The 25598-nt window shown below is 36.0% G+C and overlaps 1 protein-coding gene across 4 annotated transcripts in view; it reads left to right on the forward strand.

Annotated features, from left to right (window-relative positions):
• Positions 1-4368: 4368 nt before the first annotated feature.
• ZFYVE16 (zinc finger, FYVE domain containing 16) overlaps positions 4369-25598 on the forward strand; it is a 62449-nt gene continuing 41219 nt past the window's right edge. Inside the window, exons 1-7 of one of the 4 annotated variants that reach the window (XM_008589972.1) lie at positions 4369-4467; positions 7614-7741; positions 15040-15148; positions 15887-18150; positions 19076-19172; positions 21951-22112; positions 24191-24333. In XM_008589972.1, the coding sequence (XP_008588194.1) occupies positions 15079-15148; positions 15887-18150; positions 19076-19172; positions 21951-22112; positions 24191-24333 (2736 nt within the window). In that variant the 5' untranslated portion in view covers positions 4369-4467; positions 7614-7741; positions 15040-15078. Of the gene's footprint in view, positions 4468-4631; positions 4716-7598; positions 7742-15039; positions 15149-15886; positions 18151-19075; positions 19173-21950; positions 22113-24190; positions 24334-25598 lie in introns of those variants that run through there. The other 3 variants (XM_008589973.1, XM_008589974.1, XM_008589975.1) reach the window with 3 other exon arrangements.

Raw genomic sequence — 25598 nt, forward strand, 5'->3', positions numbered from 1 at the left:
CAAAAGCACTGCAGGATCTTGCAATGAGAATTTTTCAATAGGAAAAACAATGCAATTATGTTCCATAAACACATAAGTATTTGTTGAAATGAACATCAATTATTTCCCTTTTTTACTGTTGATGTAGAACATTCAGAAGTTTTACATGATTTACCAACAAATAAAATTTTATATCATTTATTTTATTTGTATCTTTGTCATAGATTTCAAAATATACTCAGAAAAAAATTTCGGTTATCTGAGCTTTTGGTTTTTAGAACTTTAATACAGCTATTGCGTTGCATCCAAGGACTTATAGTGATTGTCTTGTGGGTACTACAATTATAATTGTCCTTATAGAATTAAAAAGCAGCTCTCACAAGAACCCATGCTAAATTATTAGCACTTAGCACAAAAGGAGAATAGGCTACTGACAGATAGTGTGTTCTTTAGTTTGGTGTTAGGATAAAGACCTCCATCAGTAAGTATTGCTGTACTTTACAAAGTAATTACAACATCAGGGAGAATTCCTGAGCTTTGGGTTTTGATCACAGATGAGCAAAAATGTTCACACTCAGGAATATCTGCTTTACTTATTAAATAAGGCTGAAAAGCAATAGGTGATCAATAAATGATAGCTATTTGTAAAGTGGTTCTTGATAATAAGTGATTGTGTGTGTGTGTGTGTGTGTGTGTGTGTGTGTGTGTGTGTGTGTGTGTGTGTTGGTGGAACTAAAAAAGTATGAAGCATTGCTCTCTGCCAGAGTACAATTGCTTAGATGTCCGCTCCATAAAAATGGCCGTTCAAGATTTCCACTCTCTGGTTGACTGCTATGTGTACTGGTTTGTACAAAAGTTAATTTGCATTGGTGTAGGGCCTTATTCAGGTATTCAAAATCTATTTCTGAGTTTCTGAACTCACATTTGTACTTGTGGTCATCAAAGAAAAAGGGAACTGTTTACTAAGAATTGGAAGAAATATACTACCATTAAACACCTGATTTTCTAAATCTGGGTTTCTCAACATTGGCACTATTGAAAATTTAGTCTAGAAAATTCTTTGTTGTTGGGGCTGTCCTATGTATTGTAGGACATTTAGCAGAATCCCTGTCTTCTACCTACTAGATGTCAGCAGCATTCTCTCAGTTGTGACAACCAAAAATGTCTCCAGGCATTTTCAAATGTTCTCTGTGAGGCAGAAGCACCACTACCATCATTGCCCTTCTGCCCAATTGAGAACTACTGGGTTAAATTAATAATAGCCATTGATTTAAAATTTGGTTAGTTGGTTGATTTCATTTCCTATTTTTACTACTCTATGGATCAGAAGTTTTGTGGAATCCAAATTAAATACTCTTTCTAGACATAATTAGGGGAGGTTATTATACTTCTAAAAATCTACTGAAATGATTGTGATTTGCTTTTGCTATTTAATTTTGTTATTTAATTAGAATTATTTGTTATTTAATTAAAATTAAATTCTTATATTTGGCATTAAATGGTAATCAAGGGCTGTAAATTTTACATGAACAAATTTATTACTTTTCCTTACAACCCCCCCCCCCCCCAAATGCTGGTCTTTATAAGGTGGCTGGCGATCATATGGAGTAGTCATCAAGTTCCTGTGTCTTGTTCTCTGTTTAGTAGACTAAGCAATTCAGTTTTAAAATATATTTGAAGGTAATTGTGCTCCAGGGAAATGATGTGCATTATCGAAATTTATAGGATGTTGATATAATAACATGAATATAATTGATCAATTTACAAAAAGAAATATAACCTTCAAAAATAATATTTATTTATGTTTAGTAACCCATTCAAGCACTTTATATGGATTATCTCATGCAATGTATTAGTTCTATTACCATCTGAGTATAGGGTTAGTGAATTTAAGTTCACTAAGCTTCTAAGCTTAGTGAATTTAAGTCACACTGCTAATAAATGATGGAACTAGAATTCAGATACAGGTAGTTGGATTCCAGAGACCATATTCTTAACAACAGGGAGACTGGATTCTTAGGTTCACTGATCAATTTATCACATCCTTTACAATTTTTTTTTTCAGAATAAAAAGGTAATATGTATGCATTGTCGAAAACTTAAGACTGTCCAGGGTAATGACATCTATATTCTAATCAGACAGGCATGACCATTGTTAACATTTTGGCATACCTTCTTTATTGCATGTATTGTATAAGTGTAGTTAGCTGACTTCATACTACATAAGCAACATTAAATATTTTTTATGAGGTAATTTCCTCAAGTTGTTAAAAATTCTTTATAAACATAATTTTAATGGTTTTAACTACATATGCGCAATTATCTTTTTAACCATCTCTCAGTGTTGGATTTTAGATTGTTGTCAATTTTTAAAATATAAGTATTGCCACAGTGTCGGTTCTCCCACTGCCGGAGACCGACAAAGCCGGGCTGGAAGAGACCCCGGACCAGCCGGCGGCAACCTCTTATGGGGCTGAGCGGGATGATGAGTGTCGCAGGCCCGATCCCCTCTGCGCTTCGGCCCCGGGGACAAAGAAAGAACACCGAGCCAGGAGAGCGGTCAAAGCCGGAACTCTGTTTATTGCAAGGGTGTTGGAGCTTATATAGAGGGAGAAAGCGGAAGTAGATAGAGAGAGCGGGAAGGGACGGCTGCCCAATCAGGGGAGGCCACGAGTTGGGGGGGTGGGTGATGGCAGAGCGGGAAAAAGTTGCTTAGTCACTGGGCCCCCGGAAGAGAGAGCAATTGACTACGTGCATATCAGCGCTACTGAAATGGCGGCAGTGAACTTGTATTTGCAAAACGGCCGCCGCTTGGTTTATATTAGAAAATAGGAACTACACACAGGCAGACGCCTTATGATGTGCTTGCACCAGAATGTGGCCCAACACCACAGTATCTTTCCATATAAATCTTTATGTTCTGACCTCTCTTGCAAATTAGGTTATGTCAAGAGTTGTAAGGTTGTTGATGTGATTTGACAAATAACTTTCCAAAATCTTTGACCTAATTTACTTCCCCTCCAGTGTGTACCAGTGTTGACTTTACTCTTCTTTCACCAATAGAATTTATTCACATTTTAAACAAATTGGCTAACTAGATATGTGCTCTTTTGTCTTCATGTTATTATTGAGTTTGAACATTAGTAAAATATATACCAGGCATTTACATGTCATATTTTGTGAATTGACCATTCATGTACTTTTTACATTTATCTAAGGTCTTAGTGTTAATTTTCTATTTCTATTCTCTTTGTCATCACACTGTACTATATAAATACTTCCGTCCCCAATATGCATTTGTATACATCAGTCTCCCATTTATCTAAGGTCTTAGTGTTAATTTTCTATTTCTATTCTCTTCGTCATCACACTGTACTATATAAATACTTCCGTCCCCAATATGCATTTGTATACATCAGTCTCTGCTAACTAGACTGTGGTTTCATAAGGGCAGTGGTCTCATTTTATCTGTGAACAGCTCCTAACATATAGTAGAGAAAATGCATACCGTGCTTTGTAAATTCATCCTTAGGATTAAGAGAGATAATGTAAGCAAAGCATCTAAAGCATCGTCTGTCACATAGCAGATGCTCAATAAATTATTTTAAACAAAAGTTTCACTATTGAACTAAAACCACACAATTCCATTTCGGAGTTTAGAAAAACCAAGATTAATACAACTGGAGTTGTAAATTGCAGGTTTAAGATGTGAATCCTGATTGTCAAACCTTTTGCCACAAATTACATGTGACCGGGATGCTCTGTGATATTGTAACTCCTGAAGTTTTTGAAAGACCGGTATGAATTTTGAGCTGTTAAAAATTTTCGGTGACTGATTATCGCCCAGTCTGTAATGATACCCTGATCCCACACAGATGTCTCTTCTTCCCTCATTTAAATGCATAGGAAACTTGCGGTAAAAATAGCAAAGCTCAACAAGCACAAATATACATCACGTAGCATTTCTATTTCTCCATCCGAGGAGTCAGCTTTTGTTTTCATACAAAACAACAAGGGAGGCAGCTGTTCTAGTGGCTATTGTTAGAAAAGCAGAACTAAAGCAACAAGGGAAGGGAAGGGAAGTCATTGCGAACGGCCAGTCGACGGCAGGGCTTGGAGATCGGGGTTGGTTGGGGAGAATTTTTATTGCTGCCGGGTGGGCGGAGTTGACGGGGGGTGTTGCTAAACCAGTTTGAAGCAAAAAAGTGAGGTTTTTGGAGAGGTCAGCCGCGCGGAGAGCAGGCCGGGTCAGCAGCCGGGCAGGCGGGTTTCTCCGGTACGGACAGGAGCGCCGCGCCGGCTCCGCGGATGCAGGAGGCTGGGGCGGAAGAAGCTGCGTCTAGGTCAGCGAAGGGCAGAGGAAGGCGAACACTGACGCAAGTCGCCTCCAGTTCCCGGCTCCAGGGCTTCTAGTGGGAAACAGAGACCCCATCTAAGGCCGAATCTTCCAGCGTCCCCATCACCCCAGAGCCTTCTCAGGCACTTCCGGTAAGGAGCCGGGCGCCCTTGGCCCGGCCCCCGCAAAGCAGCGCGCAGGCGCTCCGGGGCTGGCGGAGGGAGGGGGCGTGTGAGCCGTGCAGCCTCCTCTGCGCCTGCGCCATCTGCTCTGCCCAGGTCAGGACTGGGAAAGAAACCCTGCGCCGGCGTCGTGCACTCCTGGGACTCCTGGCCCGGTTCGCTCTTCGCTTCTGTCCGCGGCGTCGAGCCCCTAGAGAGCTCCGCAGGGGTGTGGGGAGGTAAGAGCTCCCCGTAACAGGCTGTCTTGGCTTCTCACCCCTACTGCCCTCACAGAGGGGGCGGGGAGGCCGCTGGACGCGCCGACCTGGGCTCGGTGTCTGGCCCTCGTCTTACTCTGGGGATGGAGCTTGGGCCCCCGACGCCTTCCTTTTCCGAGCCCCTGAGCTGGTCGGGTAGTCCGGACCTCAAACCTCCCATCTCCTTCCTGGAGCCGGAGGACCGGGCCAGGCCAGGCCGGGAGGGCAATCACGGCGGCTGTTTGCCGGGTCCCACCCTCCCACCCGGGCCGCCCGGAATGCCTGGCGCTTCTGTGGGAGCGACCCCCGGCCTGCCGCGGGTGGAGCGAGAAGTGACCCCAGCGCCTCTGGTCCCGCCTGGGTAAGGGCTGTGACTGTAGGAGGGGACTGTGGTTCCCGAGCAGTTGTAGCCTCTGCGCAGAAAGGGTTCGGTCCCGGCAGACCGATCTGTCATCACTGCCCGTGCTCTCGCAACGCTATTCCCGTACCGATTCATTTTACCGTCATCATAGACCAAAAGGACGCGGTTGTGTTCTTTCCAGCTACCTTTCCTTTAGTACCATCTAAAAGATGACCTTGCTTTTAAATTAACTTATTTGTAGTGCCGTAATTGCAATTATTATATTCCAAACTAAGGATGTACTAGTTAGTTTGTCTTGTGTGGAAATCAGCTCATAAATTTGATATTGTTAATCTTTTTATTTTTAAAAAATAGCCAATTTGTTGATAATCAGATTCCTCCATTTATTCATTTGAACTTGTGGTCTCTAGAGTTGGCAGAAGTTTAATGGTTTGGTCCAGTAGAACTATTTATAATTTTTCACGTAGTTTCTTCCCTTTTTTTTTTCTCCCCTGGATATTAAACTGTATGCTTAGTGACAGAATTTTGAAAAATAGAATAAGAAATAAGAAGTAACCATAATTCCATCATGTAAAGGTAATTAACCTTTGTTAATATTTTGATTTTTTTTCCTTTGAGTCATTTTTTTCTCCTATTCATTTTCTTAATTAAGGTGATATTTTATATACAGTTCGATTGCCTGCTTTTCTTGGCTAAAATGCTATTTTAAACGTTTCCCCATGTTTTTAAAAAGCTTCATAAACGTAACTTTGACTTTTTGATTATACAAGTAGTACATGAGCAAAATATCTCTTGAAACAATTACATTACAGATAAAGCTAAATTTCCGTTTAATTATCATCCCCAATCAGAATGTTACATGATATGCTAGCACCAGAGTTCATTTAATATTATGATTGAGGATAATCACACTTAAAAACTGTTGAGGACCAAGAGTATTTGTTTTCTAATGCAGTATATTTGCCATTTTGCAGATTAAAACCAGAAAATTTAAAATTTTTATTTATTCATTTAAAAATAATAAAACTGTTATGTATTAAATAATTTTTAAGTGAAAAGTAAGTATTTTCTAAAACAGTTTAGTGAGAAGGGTGGTGGTGGTTTGCATTTTTGTAAATCACTTTAGTGTCTGGCTTTATAGAAGACAGCTGGATTCTCACATTTGCTTCTCTGTTCAGTCTGGTGTATTATCTTGTTTAGGCTGAAGCATATAAGAAAAGCTACCCTTGCACAAATACACAGTTGAAAAAGAGAGGACCTCGCAGGCCTATTAACTTCTAGGGGTTCTGAGACCACAGTTTGAGAAAGCTGATTTAACCATTCTTGTATTGATGGGCTGTTAGGTTATTTGCAATTTTATACTATTATAAACGTTGCAACATTGAAAGTTCTTTGCGATGTATTCTTGTGCCCAACTGCTAGTGTTTCTCTAGAAGCTGAATTGCTGGGTCATAGAGTATGTACTTTTTTTTCAATGTCTGATAGACAGAAACATTACTTTTGATATCTATATAGTTTTCTGTTGTGTCCTAATGTTGGTGTTTATTTTTTATTTTAAAAAATTTTTAGATCTTTTTGGTGGCTAGCCAGTAGGGGGATCTGAACCCTTTACTTTGGTGTTATGACACCGCATTCTAACCAACCGAGCTTACCCACCAGCCCAGGTGTTTAGATTCTTTTAACTAATGATTTGGTGAAATATCTTTGTCTGCATGCTTTTAATTCTTTTGGATTATTTTCTTAGACTTCGAAAAAGAGAATTGTTAGATTAAATTTTAGGAATCTTTTTGAGGCTATTGATACAGTTCATATCTTCATGTTGTTTTCCTGAGACAATGTACCAGTTTACTTCCTGTCAGCACTGTCTGAGATGCATTTTTCAAAACTCACACACTAACATTGAGTGCTTTTATTATTTAAAGAAACTATGTTTCGATTTAGTAGGCAGTAAATGTTATGTGTTCTAATTCTCATTACTTTTAAAGTGCATTGAACATTTTTTCATAACTTATTAGTTGTCGATATTATTTGCCCATTTATATGTCCAAGTGTTTTTCTAACAGATTTTTCTTCTTTTTTTATATATTGTAAGGATACATCCTATAATATTTTTTTAGGAAAAGAACAAAATTATCTTCTTTTTCCTATTTATAAAAGTGCATGCTTGTTAAAAAAGTAAAATAGCATAAAGACATATAATGTAGCTCTGAAAGGTTTACATGATCCCATTCCCACATTTATAGTATTATTAACAATTTGATGTTTGTTCCCCCCCCCTTTTTTTACTGTGCCTTTGCTAATGCTCTTTTTTTTTTTACAACTTGTTTGTAAAAATGGGTTTATACTATGCATAAAGTTTTGCAATTTGATTTTCGTTTAACATTATATTTTTGATATTTTTCTATAGAAGTACATAAAACTCTGGGCAAAGTTTTATCCAGAGTGATTTCAGGAACATGAATTGTTATCTTTAGTTATCTGATATCAGGCTCCTGTCCTCTTCTATATTCTCTTCCTAGGTGATCTCATCCATTAGCAGCTGTGTGTTGCCAATTCCCAATTCTTTATCTGTCTCAGACTTCTCTCCTGCATTCCAGATCCTTCTATTCAACTGCCTATTGGATACCTCTTCCAGGATGTTCTCAAGGTACTTAAAACAGCAGTCCAAAAGTGAATTCATGTTTTCCTTTAATCCTCCTCTTCTTTGTGTTGCCTGTCATGGTCAGTGGTATCACCATCTACCCAGTCACCCATGGTGGAAACCTGGCAGTAATCCTAGCTTTCTCCCTTGCTTTTACTCTCCAAATGTTCTCATTCTTTAGACACTTTTATATCTATTTCCTTTTCTTTGCCACTGCACTGTCCCAGCTCAGGCCCTCATCTCTCACCTTAACCATTTTAGGAGTCTCCTTACTGGTTTTCTCAGTTTTCTGATTAATCTTCTATGTTGCTGCCAGTTTTTTTTTTAATTATGAAGGTATCTTTTTAAACCTTTTTTTTTTTTTGGTAAAGTAAGTAGTGTAAAGAGTTGTTTGTAAATCTGAAAGTACATAAATGGTCAAGTGAATAAAAATATTACCTAAAACAAGTTATCATATATACCCATAAGCAAACTTTTTTAGAAGAGGGAATATGTCTTACATTTCTTTTGTGTCTTCTACTGCATGTAGTAGATTGCTGGCACAAAAAATACATCTTGGTTGATTGAAATGGGAGATATAGTAGCTTAATAAGAGTTCATGTTAAATGGTTTCAATATAGTAGAGTTGACCCTTAAGTAACGCAGGGGTCAAAAATCCACATATAACTTTCCCCACATTATTACTTAAGTAGTTGGCCCTGTGAACTCGGCACATAAAGTTGGCACTTGGTTTAAGTAGGATGGAGAGGCTACTGGAGAGTGGGATTCAGAAATAAGAAGAATTGGGTCAGAGGACTGATACTTTCATTAGAAGCTTTGTGGTAGTATTTGACTCTTTAAATTATGTATAGGTATCCCTTTAAAAAACATTAAATTAAAAATAAATACAATAGTCAAAAGTAGCAAAAGCAACTTTGAATATAGGATATATTTTAAAAAATAAAGCACAGGAACTGATTTTCTTTAATTAAATATAAATAAACGAATTCATTAAATGTCTATTTTTAGAGCAATGTACTACTAAGCATTATGTTACTTGAAGTGCCTAGAAAGATAATAAAAGGTGAGACAATAATAATATTATTCAATAGTTTGTAAAGGTATGACACTGCAAATACAGTTGATCCTTGAACAACATGGATTCTGCATCCGTGGATTTAACCAACTGCAAAAGGATATTTGTGGATGCTGAACCCACCTATACGGAGGGCTGACTTTTCATATTATGAGGGTTCCTCAGGGCCAACTATGGGACTTGAGCATATGTGCATTTTGTATATACAGGGGTCCTGAACCAATGCCTGGCGTTTACAGGGCTGACTGTATAGTGTGATGTTATTTTCTTATATAATTATTTGTTTTTCCTAGAGCTAATAATTATCTTAATTCTTTTGTATATCTACCTTTCACGTATCTTTATAACTGTATGTTTTATCTTTGGTGCTCATTATGTGATCTATTAACCCCTCAGACAATGTCAGTCTCCTCTTAATAGATTCAGACAGATCAGATAATCAGTTTATTTTGCAGCATCTTTCCTGTAATGGTCTGTCACTTGCTTTCATCTTGATGGGTTGCTGTCTAGGCTTGTTGTACAGATATCTTTGTGGAACATCCTTTTACGATCATCTGTGAATTCCATTTGTCTCTCTCCTGTGTTAGGTAGCCTGTTACCTGTATTTCACTTTGTCTTCTTTCTTGGTGTCTCCCTCAAGTTGGTAAGGCACATCTTTCAGTAGCTTCTTGAGAAAGACTGAATGGGAGGCAAATTTTTGGGGTGTTTGCATGCCTACACATTTTTTTATTCAACACTTAACACTTGATTGATAGCTTTGGCGTATAGAATTCTAGGTTGTAAATCATTTAGAATTTTGGAGGCATGGCTCCATTGTTTTCTAACTTGTAGTGTTGCTACTGTGATGTCTAGTGCCAGATAAGATAACCAGTACTTTGACTGTGACCTGTTATTTCTCTCTGGAAGCTTTTGTATTTACTTGACAAGTATGTGTTGAGCACATTTTATGTGCCAGGCACTTTGAATAGGTGGGTGAACAAAAATACAAGATTCCTGCCCTCATGGAGCTTAAACTCAGGGAGGGAGGGAGTTGTTCCAGAGGGTAAACAATGAATGCAATAAATAAAGTATACAGAATGTTAGAAGCTCATAAAAGTAAATAAGTGCTTTGGAAAAGAGAAAAAGAAGAGCAGGATGGGGTGGAGAGTTCAGGAGAGTTGATGAAATGAAAAATGGGGGATGGAGATTGCAGTATTAAATGGGGTGATCTTTCTTTAGACCACCCAGATATTCTGAAATTTCACAGTGATGTAGGTTGATAAGGGTTTTTCATTCATGTGTTGGGCCCTAAATGGGCCGTTTCCATATGAAGACTATATATCCTTCAGTTCTGGGGTATTTTATTTGACAGTTTCTTCTTTTTAACCTCTTACTTTCTATCTGGACCTCTTGTTATTTGAATATCGGACCAGAATAGATTGATTCTCTAATTTTCTAATCTTTTCTCTCCTATTTACCATCCTTTTTTTTTTTCTTTTTTTTTTTTTTTGGTTCTACTTTCTAGGGTATTTTCTCAACTTTTTTTTTAATACCTTGGTTGCATTTTTTAAAATTAACTTTTTTATTTTAGTACAGGATTATTGCAGATAGTACAAAGAGTTTCCACATACCACATACCCAGTTTATTTTTAACATCTTACATTAATATGGTACATTTGTAATGATTAGGGAACGAATATTGATAAATCATTATTAACTAAAGTTCATACTTAATTCACATTTCCTTTTCCCTTGTATGCTTTTTCTGTTCCAGGATTCTATCCAGGATACCATATTACATTGAGTAGTCATGTCTTCTTAGGTATCTCTCAATTATGACAGTTTCTCAGACATTTCTTGTTATTGATGCCCTTGACATTATTGAGGATTACTGTCAAGTATTTTGTAGAATGTCACTTGGGATTTGTCTCATGTTTTTCTCATGTTAGATTGGGGTAATGTGTTTTGGGGAGGAAGACAACAGAGATAAAGTACCATTCTCATCACATCATATCAAGGGTACAAACTGTCAGCATGACTTATTGCTTTTGGTTAACCTTGATCACCTGGCTAATTGGTCAGGTTTCTCCACTGAAAAGTTATTTCTTTTTTCCTCCCTTTTTGTACTTTATAGAAGAATGTCACTATGTGCAGCAGGCACTTAAGGAATGAGGAGTTCCAATTCCTTGAGAGCAAATAATCTACATTAATTACTTGGAATTTTTTTTGCATGGGAGATTTGTCTTCACCATTTATTTATTCAATCACATGTCAGTATGAGCAGTTTTTAAAAATATTTGGGGTTATAGTTCAGTACTACTCTATTTATTTTGCTGCTCAAATTGTTCCAGCTTTGGCTATTGGGCACCCTTTCTCTTGGCTCCTGTATCCCTTTGCATACTCCCATTATTGTGTGTGTGTGCGCATGCACTTTCTTACTTTCTGGCATTACGAGATATTCCATGCTCATCTTGTTTATTTCCTGCCCCAGTCCTAGAATCAGCCATTTCTCCAACGCACCCTGGTTCCTTTTGTTGGTGAATGATATTAGAAACCAACATCTGGGTGCTCAGTATGCTTGTTGCCACTGGCATATCATTGCTTCTAGGCCTTTTCAGCTGACAGAGCAAGGAAATGTGTTTATACTAACCTGTATTACACATACCTGTAAATGTTTCTATGTGTAACCATCAGTATCCATATTAAACTAAACATAAGTTTATATTTATGTCTCCAGCTCAAATCCATTACCACATAGATTATTCTAGCCCTCTTCCCTTGCTTATCTGTAACCTTCAATATTGAGAAACCTGGTTCCCACCATCTGCCATCCATTTACTTAATTGTTCAATTTCATTGGTTTCAGAATTGTTAACCTGTGACTCCATGGAAAACAACTTTATCAACTAGAGTACGGTGCTTGTGTTCCTTTTGCCTTTAGTCTTACAGACTCCATTTATTTCCAAAGGTCAGAACCTTATTTTTCCACCACCTGTAGTGAGGTTGTTTTGTACATTTGGAATACATTTAGACTCTTGTCACATTCTGCGTTATATTCTGAAATCCCCTAACCTCCTAAATAATTTTTTTCAAAATTTGTGTACATTGAGGTTTATTCTTTATGCTGTAAAGGTCTATGGGCATTGACAGATGCTTATTGTCCTGTATTTACCATTACTGTATCATACAGAATAGTTTTGCCACTGTAAAAAATTTACTGTGCTTCACCTGTTCAACTCTCCCCCACCCCCAAACCACTGACAATCATAGGTATGTTTACTGTCTCTGTAGTTTTGCCTTTTCCAGAATGTCATATAATTGGAATCATAAGGTATGTAGATTCTTTCACTTAGCATTATATATTTAAGATTTATTGTGGATGATATCAACATTGATAAAGCAAATGTATTTCACAGGACCTAACTTTTTAGAATTGCACATAGAAATGTTAAGCTTGGGAAAGACAGAAAACTTTCTCCAGGCTAAAGTCTCTGTCATAGATAAAGAATTGTAACACAGCAAAAATGCTGGCTCTAAGGGCAGATGTCCTTGGGTGCAGCTAAACCTAATGATTGTTGCCATGACAAATATCTTACTGTTCTTTTTGTAACCACCTATGTTCCTTTTCTGTAACTTTCTTGCCCAGAGAATAAAAACAGAGAGAAAACCAGATTTCAGGGCTATTCCCGGGATCTTTCTTCTCTTGAAAGAATTATTCCTGGGGGTAACCTTTTTCGGGCCTCTTACTGCTCAGAAGAAATGGGCTTTAAGTAATCCTTTGTGTCTCTGTCATGAGAAGTGACAATTTATCCTTGTCAATTTGTAGCTTGATAGCTCATTTCTTTATGTCACTGAATAATATTTCATTGTATGGATGTACCATTGTTTATCTGTATACCTACTGAAGGACATATTGATTGCTGGGTCATATAGTAAAACTGTGTTTAGTTTTGTAAGGCACTGCCAGTCAGTCTTCTAAAGTGCAAACAGTGCCCACCAGCAACACAAGTAAATGTGAGTCTGTTATTTGACATCCTTACAGCCTTTGGCATTGTTAATTTTTTGGATTTTAGACATTCTAATAGTTATGAAGTGCTATCGTTTTAATATGCAGTTCCCTAAAGACAAATGATGTTGAGCATTTTTTCATATTCTTATTTGCCATCTGTACATCTTTGCTGAGGTGTCTGCTCAGAACTTTTGCCCATTTTTTAATTGGATTGTTTTCTTATTGTTGAATTTTAGGATTTCTTGTAGATTTTGGATAAAGTCCTTTATCAGATACGTATTTTACAACTATCTCCCAGTCTATGACTTGTCTTCTCATTCTCTTAACAGTATCTTTTGCAGAACATAAGTTTTTAACAAGGTCTGACTTGCCAATTTTTTTCTTTCATAGACCATGGCACTGGTGTTGTACTTAATTTAAGTTATGGGTTATGTAGATTATGGTTGATTAAGGTTATGTAGATTTTCTCATATGTTTTCTTCAAGAAGTTTTACAATTTTGCATTTTACATTTAGGTCTATTATCTATTTTGAATATACCTTTATGTAAGGTGTAAGGTCTGTATCTAGATTAATATTTTTGTATAGGGATGTCCAGTTTTTTCCAGCACCCATTGTTGAAAAGGCTGTCCTTTCTTCATTGAATTGCCTTTTCTCCTTTGTCAAAGATAGTTGACGATATTTGTGTGGGTCTATTTCTGGAGTCTTTATTCTGTTCTGTTGATCTGTGTGTCTTTTCTTTTGCCAATACCACATTGCCTGATTACTGTAGCTTTCTTGTACATCTTAAAAATCAGGTAGTGAGAGTCTTCCAACTTTATTGTTATTCAGTATTGTGTTCGCTATTCTAGGTCCTTGGCCTTTTCATGTAATCTTTAGAATCAGTTTCTTGAGACCTACAAAATAGCTTGTAGGATTTTGGTTGGGATTTCACTGAATCTGGAGATCAGATTGGGAAGAATTGACATCTTAATTTGAGTCTATCTATCTATGAACATGGACTATGTTTCCATTTGTTTAGATTTTCTTTCTTTTTTTTATATTAATGTTTTGTAGTTTTGCACATATAGATCCTGTATATATTTTGTTTGTGTCTAAGTAATTCATTTTTAGGTGCTATTTTAAATGATATTTTAAAATTTCAAATTCCAATTGTCCATTTTCATATATAGGAATATGAGTGACTTTTGTTCATTGACCTGATAGCCTGCAACCTTGCTGTACTCAATCCATTTTGGGGTTTTTTGGTCAATTTTAGGGGATTTTGTATGTAGAAAATCATGTCATTGCCAATAGAGACAGTTTTCTTTCTTTCTTTCCAAACAGTATACCTTTTATTTCCTTTTGTCTTATTGCACTAGCTAGGATTTTCAGTATCACATTGAATTGAAGTGGTGAGAGAAGACATCCTTTCTTTAATCCCAATCTTTGAGGGAAGGCAGTTTCTCATCATGAAGTATACCTCTACTCATAATTTGCTGAGAATTTTTATCATTAATAGGTATTGGGTGTTGTCAAATCCTTTTTTGCATCAGTTGATATGATTATACGATAATTCTTCTTTGATTTGTTGATGTGGTGGATTACATTGGTTAATTTTCAAATGTGGAACCAGCCTGGCATACCTGGATAAATCCCATTTGGTGATGAGATTATATGTAGTATTTTAATTTATACATAGTATATTTTATATTATTTTATATGTAGTATTTATAAGTATTTTTAGTTTTCCATCATGAATTATTCTTTTTTTTTTTTTTTTCCTTTTTGTCTTTTTTTCATGTCTGGCAACGGATCGCAACCCTCAGTGTTGCGCCCGTACCGGACCGGCAATGGGATCGCAACCCTCGGTGCCGCGCCCGCACCTTGCTCAGCCAGTGAGCGGGAACCGGTCTGTATGTGGGATCCGAACCCTCGGCGGGAGCACCGCCACACTCCCAAGCGGCGCACTGTAGCAGTGCGCCACCGGGCCGGCCCATGAATTCTTCTTTGACCCATGAGTTATTTAGATGTGTTTTAAAATTTATTTTTGTATGCAAATGGTATGTTGTTAGAGTTGGTTTTCATATAATTTTATATAGAGAGGCAATTTCCTCAACTAAAATTGTAGATTCCTCAAAGTAGTACTCATTAAATTTTATTTCTATGTCTATTTCCTGACTATGTTTTCTAGCATGAACTAGAAGGTACAATATTAATATCTTAGAGGATTAAATGAAATATCTTACTTTTTATTTTCTAGACATACAAGAATTAAATTCTAAGTAAGTCTACGGATAGGATGGACAGTTATTTTAAAGCAGCTGTCAGTGACTTGGACAAACTCCTTGATGATTTTGAACAGAACCCAGGTTTGTTGGTTTTCCATTTTTGCCATTGATGGAATTTTAAAATATCTGTAATTCAGTTATCTCAGGTATAGAGTACTCTTAGGAAAATTTGATATCAATTTTGGTCACATTGTTATCTTCTGTAAAAAGTTCACTTATTATTAGTTTATTCATTACCAGCCAGAAATAAAAGTAAGGCAACTAGACATTAGATTTCAGATACAAATTTAGCTGCAAAAAAGAACTTTTAAGCCAACATATGAGCAAGCTTAAAGCATCTTGAAAGCTCTACATAAATTGATATTTTATTACTATGAGAGATGGTATTTTCCTCAGATGAAACTAGAGGGCAGAAACCAACATATGAGCAAGCTTAAAGCATCTTGAAAGCTCTACTTAAATTGATATTTTATTACTATGAGAGATGGTATTTTCCTCAGATGAAACTAGAGGGCAGAAGAAAGAAGTTAAATTGTTTTTTCAGCTCTTTCTTAATCTGGTTGTTATAGTGCAACTGAGTTATTTTGAATGGAATTTCTATCATTTTATGACATCTCATTTAAAAGTAAAAACCAGAAAGTACTTTAAAGGCAAATAAAAATAGTTTTAAAGGCTATTACCATTTTGTAAAAGGGTAATCTATCTATGGTCCTTTAAAAAGGTTTATTTAGTTTAGAAGTCTAAGAAAATGTAATATCTTTACAATAACTTTAATTTAATTTGGGTCTCCTGAATATCATTGTGTCTATTTTTAATTAGATGAACAAGATTATCTCCAAGATGCACAAAATGCACATGATTCTAACCACCGTTCAGTTTCTTTAGAGTTGGCTTCCTCACAGCTAACTTCACTGCTACCAAAGGACCAACAATACATTAATAGTTGTGCCTCATCAGAAACATGCTCTGAAACAAATGAGATTTCCCTGAATGAAAAAACACTTGAGGGACTAACTTCTATACAAAATGGAAAAAATGTAACAGGACTTGATCTCCTTTCTTCCGTGGATGGTGATAATTCAAACGAAATCCAGCCTTTATATATGGGACGATGTAGTAAACCTGTCTGTGATTTGATAAGTGACATGGGTAACTTAGTTCATGCAACTAATAGTGAAGAAGATATTAAAAAATTATTGCCAGATGATTTTAAGTCTAGTGCAGATTCTTTGATTGGATTGGATTTATCTTCTGTGTCAAATACTCTCTGTGTTTCTCCGACAAACCACGGTAGTGATACTGTCAGAGAAGAACAGAATGATGTCAACTCTGAACTAAAAAATAGAGAAATTAGTGAAACCAAAGCATTGGGTGTAAAAATAGACACAACACTTTCAGATTCTTGTAATTACAGCAAAACAGAAAATGTAAAGGATAAAAAGATCTTTAACAAGTTAGAACCAGTTGTTGATTTTAACATGTCATCTGCTTTGACTCAGCAAAGTTCCAAAATGTTTGATGTCAAAAATAACCTACAACACAAGAGCCAGCCATGTGAATTATTTAAAGATGATGACTGTTTGGTAAAAGAGGAGGTAGATGTGGCTGTCAAAACTGCCACAGAATGTTTAAGAGAAGGAGGCAGCACAAGTGCTTTGCCTCATGGTCTTCCAAAAAGTGAAGGTTTATACTTAAATGATTCAAATTCAAAGGATGAAAATTTCAGATTACCTGACTTTTCCTTTGAGGAAGATAGGACTGCTGTATTTATAAAACAATCTGCAAAAGACTCAAGAAATTTAGACCTTAAAGATAATGATACAAGCCAAGATTCCTCTTCAACTTTATGTGTTTCAAGTGAAGATACACACTCCTCATTGTCCTGTCTTCCACTATCTGGGTCTTTCTGTGGATCATTAATTGAAAGTAAAGCACATGGTGTTTGTTTTCCTCAGAATGAACAGAAAGATAATATACAAGATGCAGTGACTATGCATGAAGAAATACAGAAGAGTGTTATTCTAGGTGGGGAACCATCCAAGGAGACTGATCTTTCAAAACAGGAAAAATGTAAAGACATACTTCAGCCATTAATTGAAAAGATGGGAGATAGAAAGGTAGATTCTGACCAGGCAGTTATCAGAGTTGAATCTTTGGATTACCCTGATGACACCAATTCTTCTATAGCTGCAGAATCTCAAACAGAGCTTTCTGGTGCTAATGCCCCAGAGTCTCCAGATTGTTGCAGAGGTCTAACTTTTTCAAGCAACAGTGTGAATGGGAAAGACTTAGATTACTTTAATATCGATGAAGGCATGAAAACTGGCACACTAATTAGTGATGCTGAACTTGATGCCTTTCTGACGGAACAGTACCTTCAGACCACTAACATAAAGTCTTTTGAAGAAAATGTTAATGACTCAAAATCTCAAATGAATCTAATAGATACAAAAGGCTTAAATGACGGAAACATCAATAATATGTATTTCAATGCTGAAGCAGGAGCTACTGCAGAAAGTCATGGAATTAATGTGATATGTGGAACAGTTGATAAACAAAATACAGTAGAAAAAGGTGGCCTTTCATTAGGTGAAGAAAGCACAATTCCAGTTGAACAAGAGTTACCTACCAGTAAGCCTGAGATTACAAATGAATTACTAGTCTCTGATATTGACAGTCAATCTGTTCATGTTGGAGGGGCCAGACCTAAGCAATTGTTTAATCTTCCATCAAGAAGGAGGAGTTCAAAGGAACTAAATAAACTGGATGTTCCAAATATGCCAGAAAGTGAGCCCAGCATAGCGAATACCATTGCTCCAACCACTTGTACTACAGATTCTGTAACTGATTCTCAGGTTAGCTTTAACTCTAATTACATTGATATAGAAAGTAATTTTGAAGGTGGATCCAGTTTTGTAACTGCAAACGAAGATTCTCTACCTGAAAACACTTGCAAGGAAGCCTTGGTTTTGGGCCAGAAACAACCTACTTGGGTTCCTGATTCAAAAGCTCCAAACTGTATGAACTGCCAAGTTAAATTTACTTTTACAAAACGGCGACACCACTGCCGAGCATGTGGAAAAGTAAGTTATAAAAATCTTTAAGTCTTTTATTCTTCTGAGACATTTTAAATGAAATCTAATGTGACAGAAAAGGCTAATTAACAGATGATTACAAGATTGAGTTAGTTTAAAATCAGCGTTTTTCACCTACCAGTCATTAAACTGTACAATATAAAGCACTGTCATTTTGCTTGATGGTTGAATAAATGTCACAATATTGTGGATATTATTAATTACTTGCTGATAAGTGAGAAACATTTAATTACTAATTTTTGTGAAATTTAAGAGTACATGTCCTTATCCCTCTAATATTCACACATCAGATGCTCCAAATTTAGTTGGATCACTCTTTGTTCTTGATTATTTATTAGCAAGACTACTCTGCAGCTAGTGTTGTGATCGATGCCCAGGGAAACACTGAAAAGCAACTTGGCTTGCACAAAGCTCAGAATACTGAAGCTGACCTCATTTGCATTTTGACTATTTTATAACAAAGGGTAAAAAGATCATCTATAAACTCCAAGGATTGCCTACAGAAATAACATTGCATTTTTTATTCAGCATTTTTCAGTAATATGTTGGATTCAAATCAATCCTACCCATTTTTAACAAAACAAGATTCTACTTTTAAAAGCTTTAAATAAGGAACTACAAAAAGCTTTTTAAATTATAAACTTATTCATTAAAGAAAGTTTTTTCCAATTAACAGAGTTGATTTAAAGGAATTCTTCTTATAAGAGATATGGTTTTAAATTACAGAAGCCTCACTTAAGTGAAAAAAGAGAATCATTTAAGAATGCTACTTATGATTATGGTGATTAGAAAAATGACATATATAAGGAAAATGGGTTTCGGTTAATTAGGTTTGGGGCCTCTCCTCCCCCTGCCTCTAGTAGTTATAAGTATGATTGAAACAAAAATGAATTTGGTATTTTATTCTTTATAGGTATTTTGTGGTGTCTGTTGTAATAGGAAGTGTAAACTGCAGTACTTAGAAAAGGAAGCAAGAGTATGTGTAGTCTGCTATGAGACCATTAGTAAAGGTGAGTATTACCTGACATATTTTCTTACAGTAATTGAATATATCTTAAAAACAAGTGGATTGTGACAAAGATAAACTTCTTTATTTTCTTAAGGCAAAGACCTAGTGTTGACTTATCTGGCTTAGGTGAGACATCCCAAGGCTTGGTTTCTCTTCTTTTTGTTCCACTCTCACAATTAATACTACCAGTCTGGAAAGGAAGCATTCAATTTCTGGAGTGGCAGTTCATTAACTTTTAACAGGTACCAAGTCCCTAAATGCTGCATTTCATCTGCCTATTTGTTTTTGTCATCATCATTGTCATCTTCACCATCTTAATCTGAACATTTATAGAATACCTACCAATAAAATAGTACTCAATATTATATATCAATTGCATAAGGCAAGATATAGTTACCACCCTTTAGAAAATAGCATCCTAAAATGAGGATAAAAGATAAGGTAATAATATTTATGATTTTATACATTCATAGGACTGCCACACTGCATATTTTTATCTTGTATTTTTTTTTTCCCCTTCTCAATTTAAATTTTGTGTGTGTGCGCTTCTCATTGTTTCTCTGGCTCTCTAGCTAGCTACCATTATCAGCAATAGTCTTGATGGTCGTCTTTAAGTTCTCACATGTTGTGTGTGTATAGATGTGTGTTTTATGTTGGGTTTTCTCCCCCAAATACATGTTTGGTCTTTTGAGTATTTCTTGGCATTTTCAAAGATTCGTTGACAGTTTAATTCCCAGCAAATTTTACTTGGGCTTTGAACAGACCTGCACACTAGCTCAGGCACTGCTTCCTGTTAGCCAGGAAAATAAATACCTGATAATAATTTGTTTTTCTCTTTTGAATGAAGATAAATTTTTTCAGCAATTCTCCAAAAAGCTCTGATGTGAGTCTGTTAGCCTGAGGTAAGCTGTTTTACTCTGTGCTGTTGACCTCTGCTCTGGAAGATAATAGAGTGTAAATCTTTTTATATTTCTGTGTTACCACCATTGTTTATGAAGAGGTTAGTTTATATGCTTACAGTTGTTTTGCTCTTTTTTAAAGCTGTTTTAGTGGCTAGAAGATGGCTGCTGGTGCCAAGGCAAATTGCTAAAATTCTGAAATTTTAGAGCAAGCTCCCACATAATTATCTCCCCCACCTTTTTATTAAAAAATAAAACAGTCATGAAGATTTGAAACGTTATTTGAGTTGACAGGTCAGATTTTTGGGTGAGCATTCAGACATATTCGGACTATAAGTGTCCAAGAGGGGAGAAGATATGGTCATTAAACAGACTCAGTTGGATACTGAGATCAAGCTTTGGTTTATCAAAGAAAATACTGTGGAATAAGTTTATTTACTGTTCTGTTTTATTTATTCTATTTTTATTTCTTATACTATACAGCTTTGTTTATAGTGCTATTTATCATTAGCTTATATACCACAAGAAAGCATAAATAAAAGTTAGTTTAATATCAGCTTTAGGGTTGAAAATGAGAGAAGTGATCATTTAAAATAATGTTATTAAATAAGAGGAGAAAGATAGTTCAAGGGTTGTGAGACACATGCCATGAAGTAATGGAAGAAAAAGATGGTTTGAATAGAGATTGTGGCTAATGAGAAAGTTGTACTGAGATTGTATGACTTTCAAAGAAGCATGTGAATGTCAGTAGATATATTTGGGGCAAGTTGGAAATTACTTTGAAACCCAGAGTAAGATGTTTATATTTCACTTGATTAGTGGAAGCCATTTCATAAGAGTGCTATCATTTAGTGGCACTTGAAGAAGATTATTTTGGCAGTGGCAGCATTGATAGCAGATCAATTTGGAAAAATGCTGAAGGAAGATTTATCAGTGCTATTCCATGTTTTCGGGATGAAAATCATTTAGCAATATTCAGGCACTGTTCTTCATTCTGGAGCTCCATCTGGGAACAAAATAGATGCCCTATTCTTGTGAAGCTTACAAATGTGGGGAGAAATGGATAATAAGCAAAGAAAATACCGGATGTTGATAGTACTCTAAATGGAAATGAAAAAGTGTAAGAGGGATAGATAGTAACAGATTAGTGGTAAGAGACAATATTTTTTGTAAGGTGGTCAGAGTAAGGCTTTATAATAATACGACATGTGAACAGAGACTTGAAGGAAGTGAGAGAATAAAGCTGTGTGAGTATCTTTGGGAAGAACATTCTAGTCAGAAGGAATAATAAGAACAAAGACGCTAAGCTAGGGGAGTCATTGCTTAACTTGTTGAAGAACAAGGGGGCCTGGCTGGCTGGATCATAGTGAGTGAGTGCGATTGTAGTGAGAAATGAGGTCAAACAGGTAACTGGGAAGGTGGAGGAAGTAGGCATGCAGACTATGTAGGGTCTTGTGAGCCACTGTAACAACTTAAATTTTCCCTCCTGTCAGGAAGCCATTAAAGGATTTTAAACAGAGGAATGATGAGATATGATTTATGTCTAGAAGAATTACTCTGAACTATGTTGGAAATAGAGGTACAAGGGCAAAAACAGAGACAGTCATATTAAGTAAGGATTATTTTCTGCAATAGATATCAAACATATGCCAAATATAATATTGAAGTAATTCATTGGTAGCTTATCAAAGTGGAGTGCTGTCAACTAAAGTTAGGAGTCTGTGCTAGTTACTCAGACAGTATCTTTGCCAAGTGCCACTTCTTTTTCTTAATCAGCCATTTATTTTTCTCCTTATAACTTTAAAATGAGACTTTATTGTAATTTACTTTGAAGTTCAAAAATAGCTAAGATTTTAATACTATTATTTCCCCCTTTATAGCTCAGGCATTTGAGAGGATGATGAGTCCAACTGGTTCTAATCTTAAATCTAATCATTCTGATGAATGTGGTACTGTCCAGCCTCTTCAGGAGACCCAAACATCCAGTATACCTTCACCCACAACTTTGCCAATCTCAGCACTTAAGCAACCAAGTGTTGAAGGTAACTAGAAGAAAATGCCTTGTCTTAAACTAAAGATAAATTATTAAAATGGGAATTACCTAGTGTAGTCAGAGTCTAGTCAGGTAAGAGAAACCAGACAAGATACTAGGAGGGATTTAATATAAGCAATTGGTTGCACATGTATGTTGGAAGACTGGAAGAGTAACAAGGGCATGTGAGAGATTAGTAACTGCAGGAAGCAATCACCACCAGTAGGGTTGGGGGAACAAAACGGGAGAAGCATAACTAGAACTCAGTGCAGGGGCACCAGGAGGGGCTTGGTTTTCAGACCTAGGAGCCAGGGGTTAGAGTACCACATGGCTGGTGCTGTGACCTCTGGGGAATCACTGACTGGCAAATGCTGGAATCATCAATGGGCCTCCTAGAGTTGTGCTCAGATGACTGAAGAAGAGTTCCAGGGTTAATGTTAGGAGTACTGAAAATCATAGGACATGCAGCTAAATCCAGTCGTGCTGCTGCTGCAATGATCCTGGCAGGAACTAGGAACAGAAAGAATTCTTTCTTTTTTTCCCCCGCTTTCTGGTCTCCCACCGGTGCCTACTATTGGCAAAACATTACCAAAACCAGCTAGCAAGGAAGCTTGGGAATTGCACTTTCCAGACTTCCAGCCTGGCATTAACAAGAACCATGTAGAAGGGTGGGCTTGGATTTGAGAGATAATAGGTAAATAATTGATGTATCTCCTTTTCCTTAAAAATCTATTTTTAGGGCCAGCCCCGTGGCTTACTTGGGAGAGTGCAGAGCTGGTAGCGCCAAGGCCATGGTTTCGATCCTATATAGGGATGGCCGGCCGTGGGTTCGATCCTATAAAGGGGTGGCCAGTGCGTTCACTGGCTGAGCGTGGTGCAGACAGCACCAAGCCACAGGTTCCAATCCCCTTACTGGTAAAAAAAAAAAAAAAAAAAAAAAACTATTTTTAATTGTATATTTTCCCACAATGATAAAATGCTTTTTAAATCCATTTTTAAATCCCTGAGTTATATCTTCATCTTTATAACCTATCATCATTTAGGATCTTGCGTAAAGCCCATGTACATTTTGAAACATGAACTATTAGTCTGTAGCATGCTAGAATAACTGTAAATGTCAGTTAAAGGTAAACTTGGATCCTTCTGAGAATTATTTTGGCCCATAGTTTATCACTCAGTAGCTATTTTCCATTTATTATAATTGAACTAAGGGGATTCAGCATATATGATTGTATGTTATTGCTCTAAAAGTGAATAAATTTGTGTTTTAAAATATTTACATATTCTTATATTGGCAAACTAAATTACTATAAAAATGTTGCAAATACAGGAAAGATAGATTATATAATAATGTCCACTCATATTGCAGAAATATTCATATGATTCCAATTTCTTAAATATTATCTCTGTTGTGTTCTGGAAGGGTAGATGTAGAACTTTTGAGTTTTTCATATCGTTCTAAAATCATCTGGCACAGATTTTCACAACCTTCCTCTGTGGATGCTTTATAACAAAAGAAAATATCTAGTTATTTCTTCCAAATTTGGGAGGAAATATTAATATTAATAAAGTTCAGTATCCACAGTATAAGAACAAAAACATGTTATGCTCTCTTGTTAAATAAAAGTAAGAAATGATCTCTGATGCATAAGTGATCCTGTTTCCTTTTATTAGTCTTTTTATCTCTTTCTGTTCTTCATGTTTTTATTACCTTCCATGCTGTGATCTACTCCACTTTTTGTCCCTGTGTCTTAAGCTTAAAATTTTATTCAATCTCCACTCCACACTTAGAGACTTAGCCTCAATAATATAGGTTTTAAATCTTCTCCCAGTGTCTTTAAGATGTAATCTCTCCCATTCACTTCAGAGTATGTGATTCCCAGAGCCACCCCTGGTCTAATATGCTCCCTTTGTATGAATTAGATAGAAACAGGCTCTGCTCAGGGTAGATGAATCACAAAAAGACACTTCTCTTGGCCTTTGCAGCTTGAGAGAAAAACCTTTTGAAGACCATTTCCTGACCCATTTGGTATTAAATCATTGCAATATTGCCAAATTATACTGCTTTACTTTTTCATCTGATTCTAGGACTGTGCTCCAAAGAACAGAAGAGAGTATGGTTTGCAGATGGTATATTGCCCAATGGTGAAGTTGCAGATACAACAAAATTATCATGTGGAAGTAAAAGATGTTCTGAAGACTTGAGTCCTCTCTTACCTGATGTGCCTATGGTAAGGAATCTAAAGAATAACTCATTAATTAAGTAAAATCTTATTTTGTAGATAATTCCTTGTATGATTATTAGAGTACATATCTTTTTATCACTTTGAGCTTCCTAAAATAAGAAAAGTATTGATGTAGTGAATATATTTTATATCTTACTCTTTTTAATGTCAGTTTAAGGCAATGGTTCTCAAATTTTTTTGGTCTCAGGACCCCTATATACTCTTAAAAGTTATTAAGAATCTGAAAGAGTTATAGGTTATGTGGGTAATGCCTATTGGTAATTACTGTATTAAAATTAAAATTGAGAAATTTAAATATATTTATTAAAAAATAATAAGCCCATTACATTAATAGAAATAATATTTTTTGTGAAAAATAACTTTTTCAAAACAAAAGTTTAGTGAGAAGAGTGGCATTGTTTTACACTTTTGCAAGTTTCTGTAATGTCTGACTTAATAGAAGATAAGATTCTCACATCTGCTTCTACATTCAGTGTGTCATGATATGTTGTTCAATAAGTCATATGAAGAAAATCCTGGGACCTCACTGACTTCATGAAAGAGTCTTGGGGACTCCAGGGATACCTAGACCACATTTTGAAAACCACTGGTATAGGGACTATAAATGAGATTTAGTAATTTAATTTAGACAAATATTTATTTAATGATTTTCAAACATTCAGGAAAGTGTCTGATGGTGATGTTTATGTTTGCATTTACACAAATGTGATAAGTGTTAAGTAGAAGATACATAATATGGAATCCAGACCATTAAAAACTCTCAATGTAAAGTAGCAAAATACTCTTAAATGTATTAATACACAAATTAGGAATGTTTTATTCATTAAATAAATATTTTTTGAGCATCTACTCTGTGTCAGTCAGCTGGTTGATCCTAGATAAATACATTAGGCTAGATGGATACTTATCTGCTCTGTTGGAGTTCACATATCATATAAACATATCCTATTTGTCAGTTGGAGTTCATGAGCTAGATTTTACAAGTAACCGTAATTACCAAAGATATGTTTCTTACTGCCAACTCTCAATCAATGTTTTAACAAAATGAAAATTCTGAACAGGCTAGTAATATTACTTGAGTTCATAAATGGTTCTCATTTAATATTGATTCTGGTCAGTCTAAAAAGAAAGGAGCTTTGTTGAACCAGACTTGATGAGTAGTTTATTCCAGGTGGTTACAATTTTGGAATACATATATAATACCACTTTGCTTTCTTTTTTTTTTTTTTTTTTTTTTTTTTTTTTTTCCT

Source organism: Galeopterus variegatus, unplaced genomic scaffold (genome assembly GCF_000696425.1).
Source record: "Galeopterus variegatus unplaced genomic scaffold, G_variegatus-3.0.2 Scaffold5784, whole genome shotgun sequence".
Taxonomy (NCBI): Eukaryota; Metazoa; Chordata; class Mammalia; order Dermoptera; family Cynocephalidae; genus Galeopterus; species Galeopterus variegatus.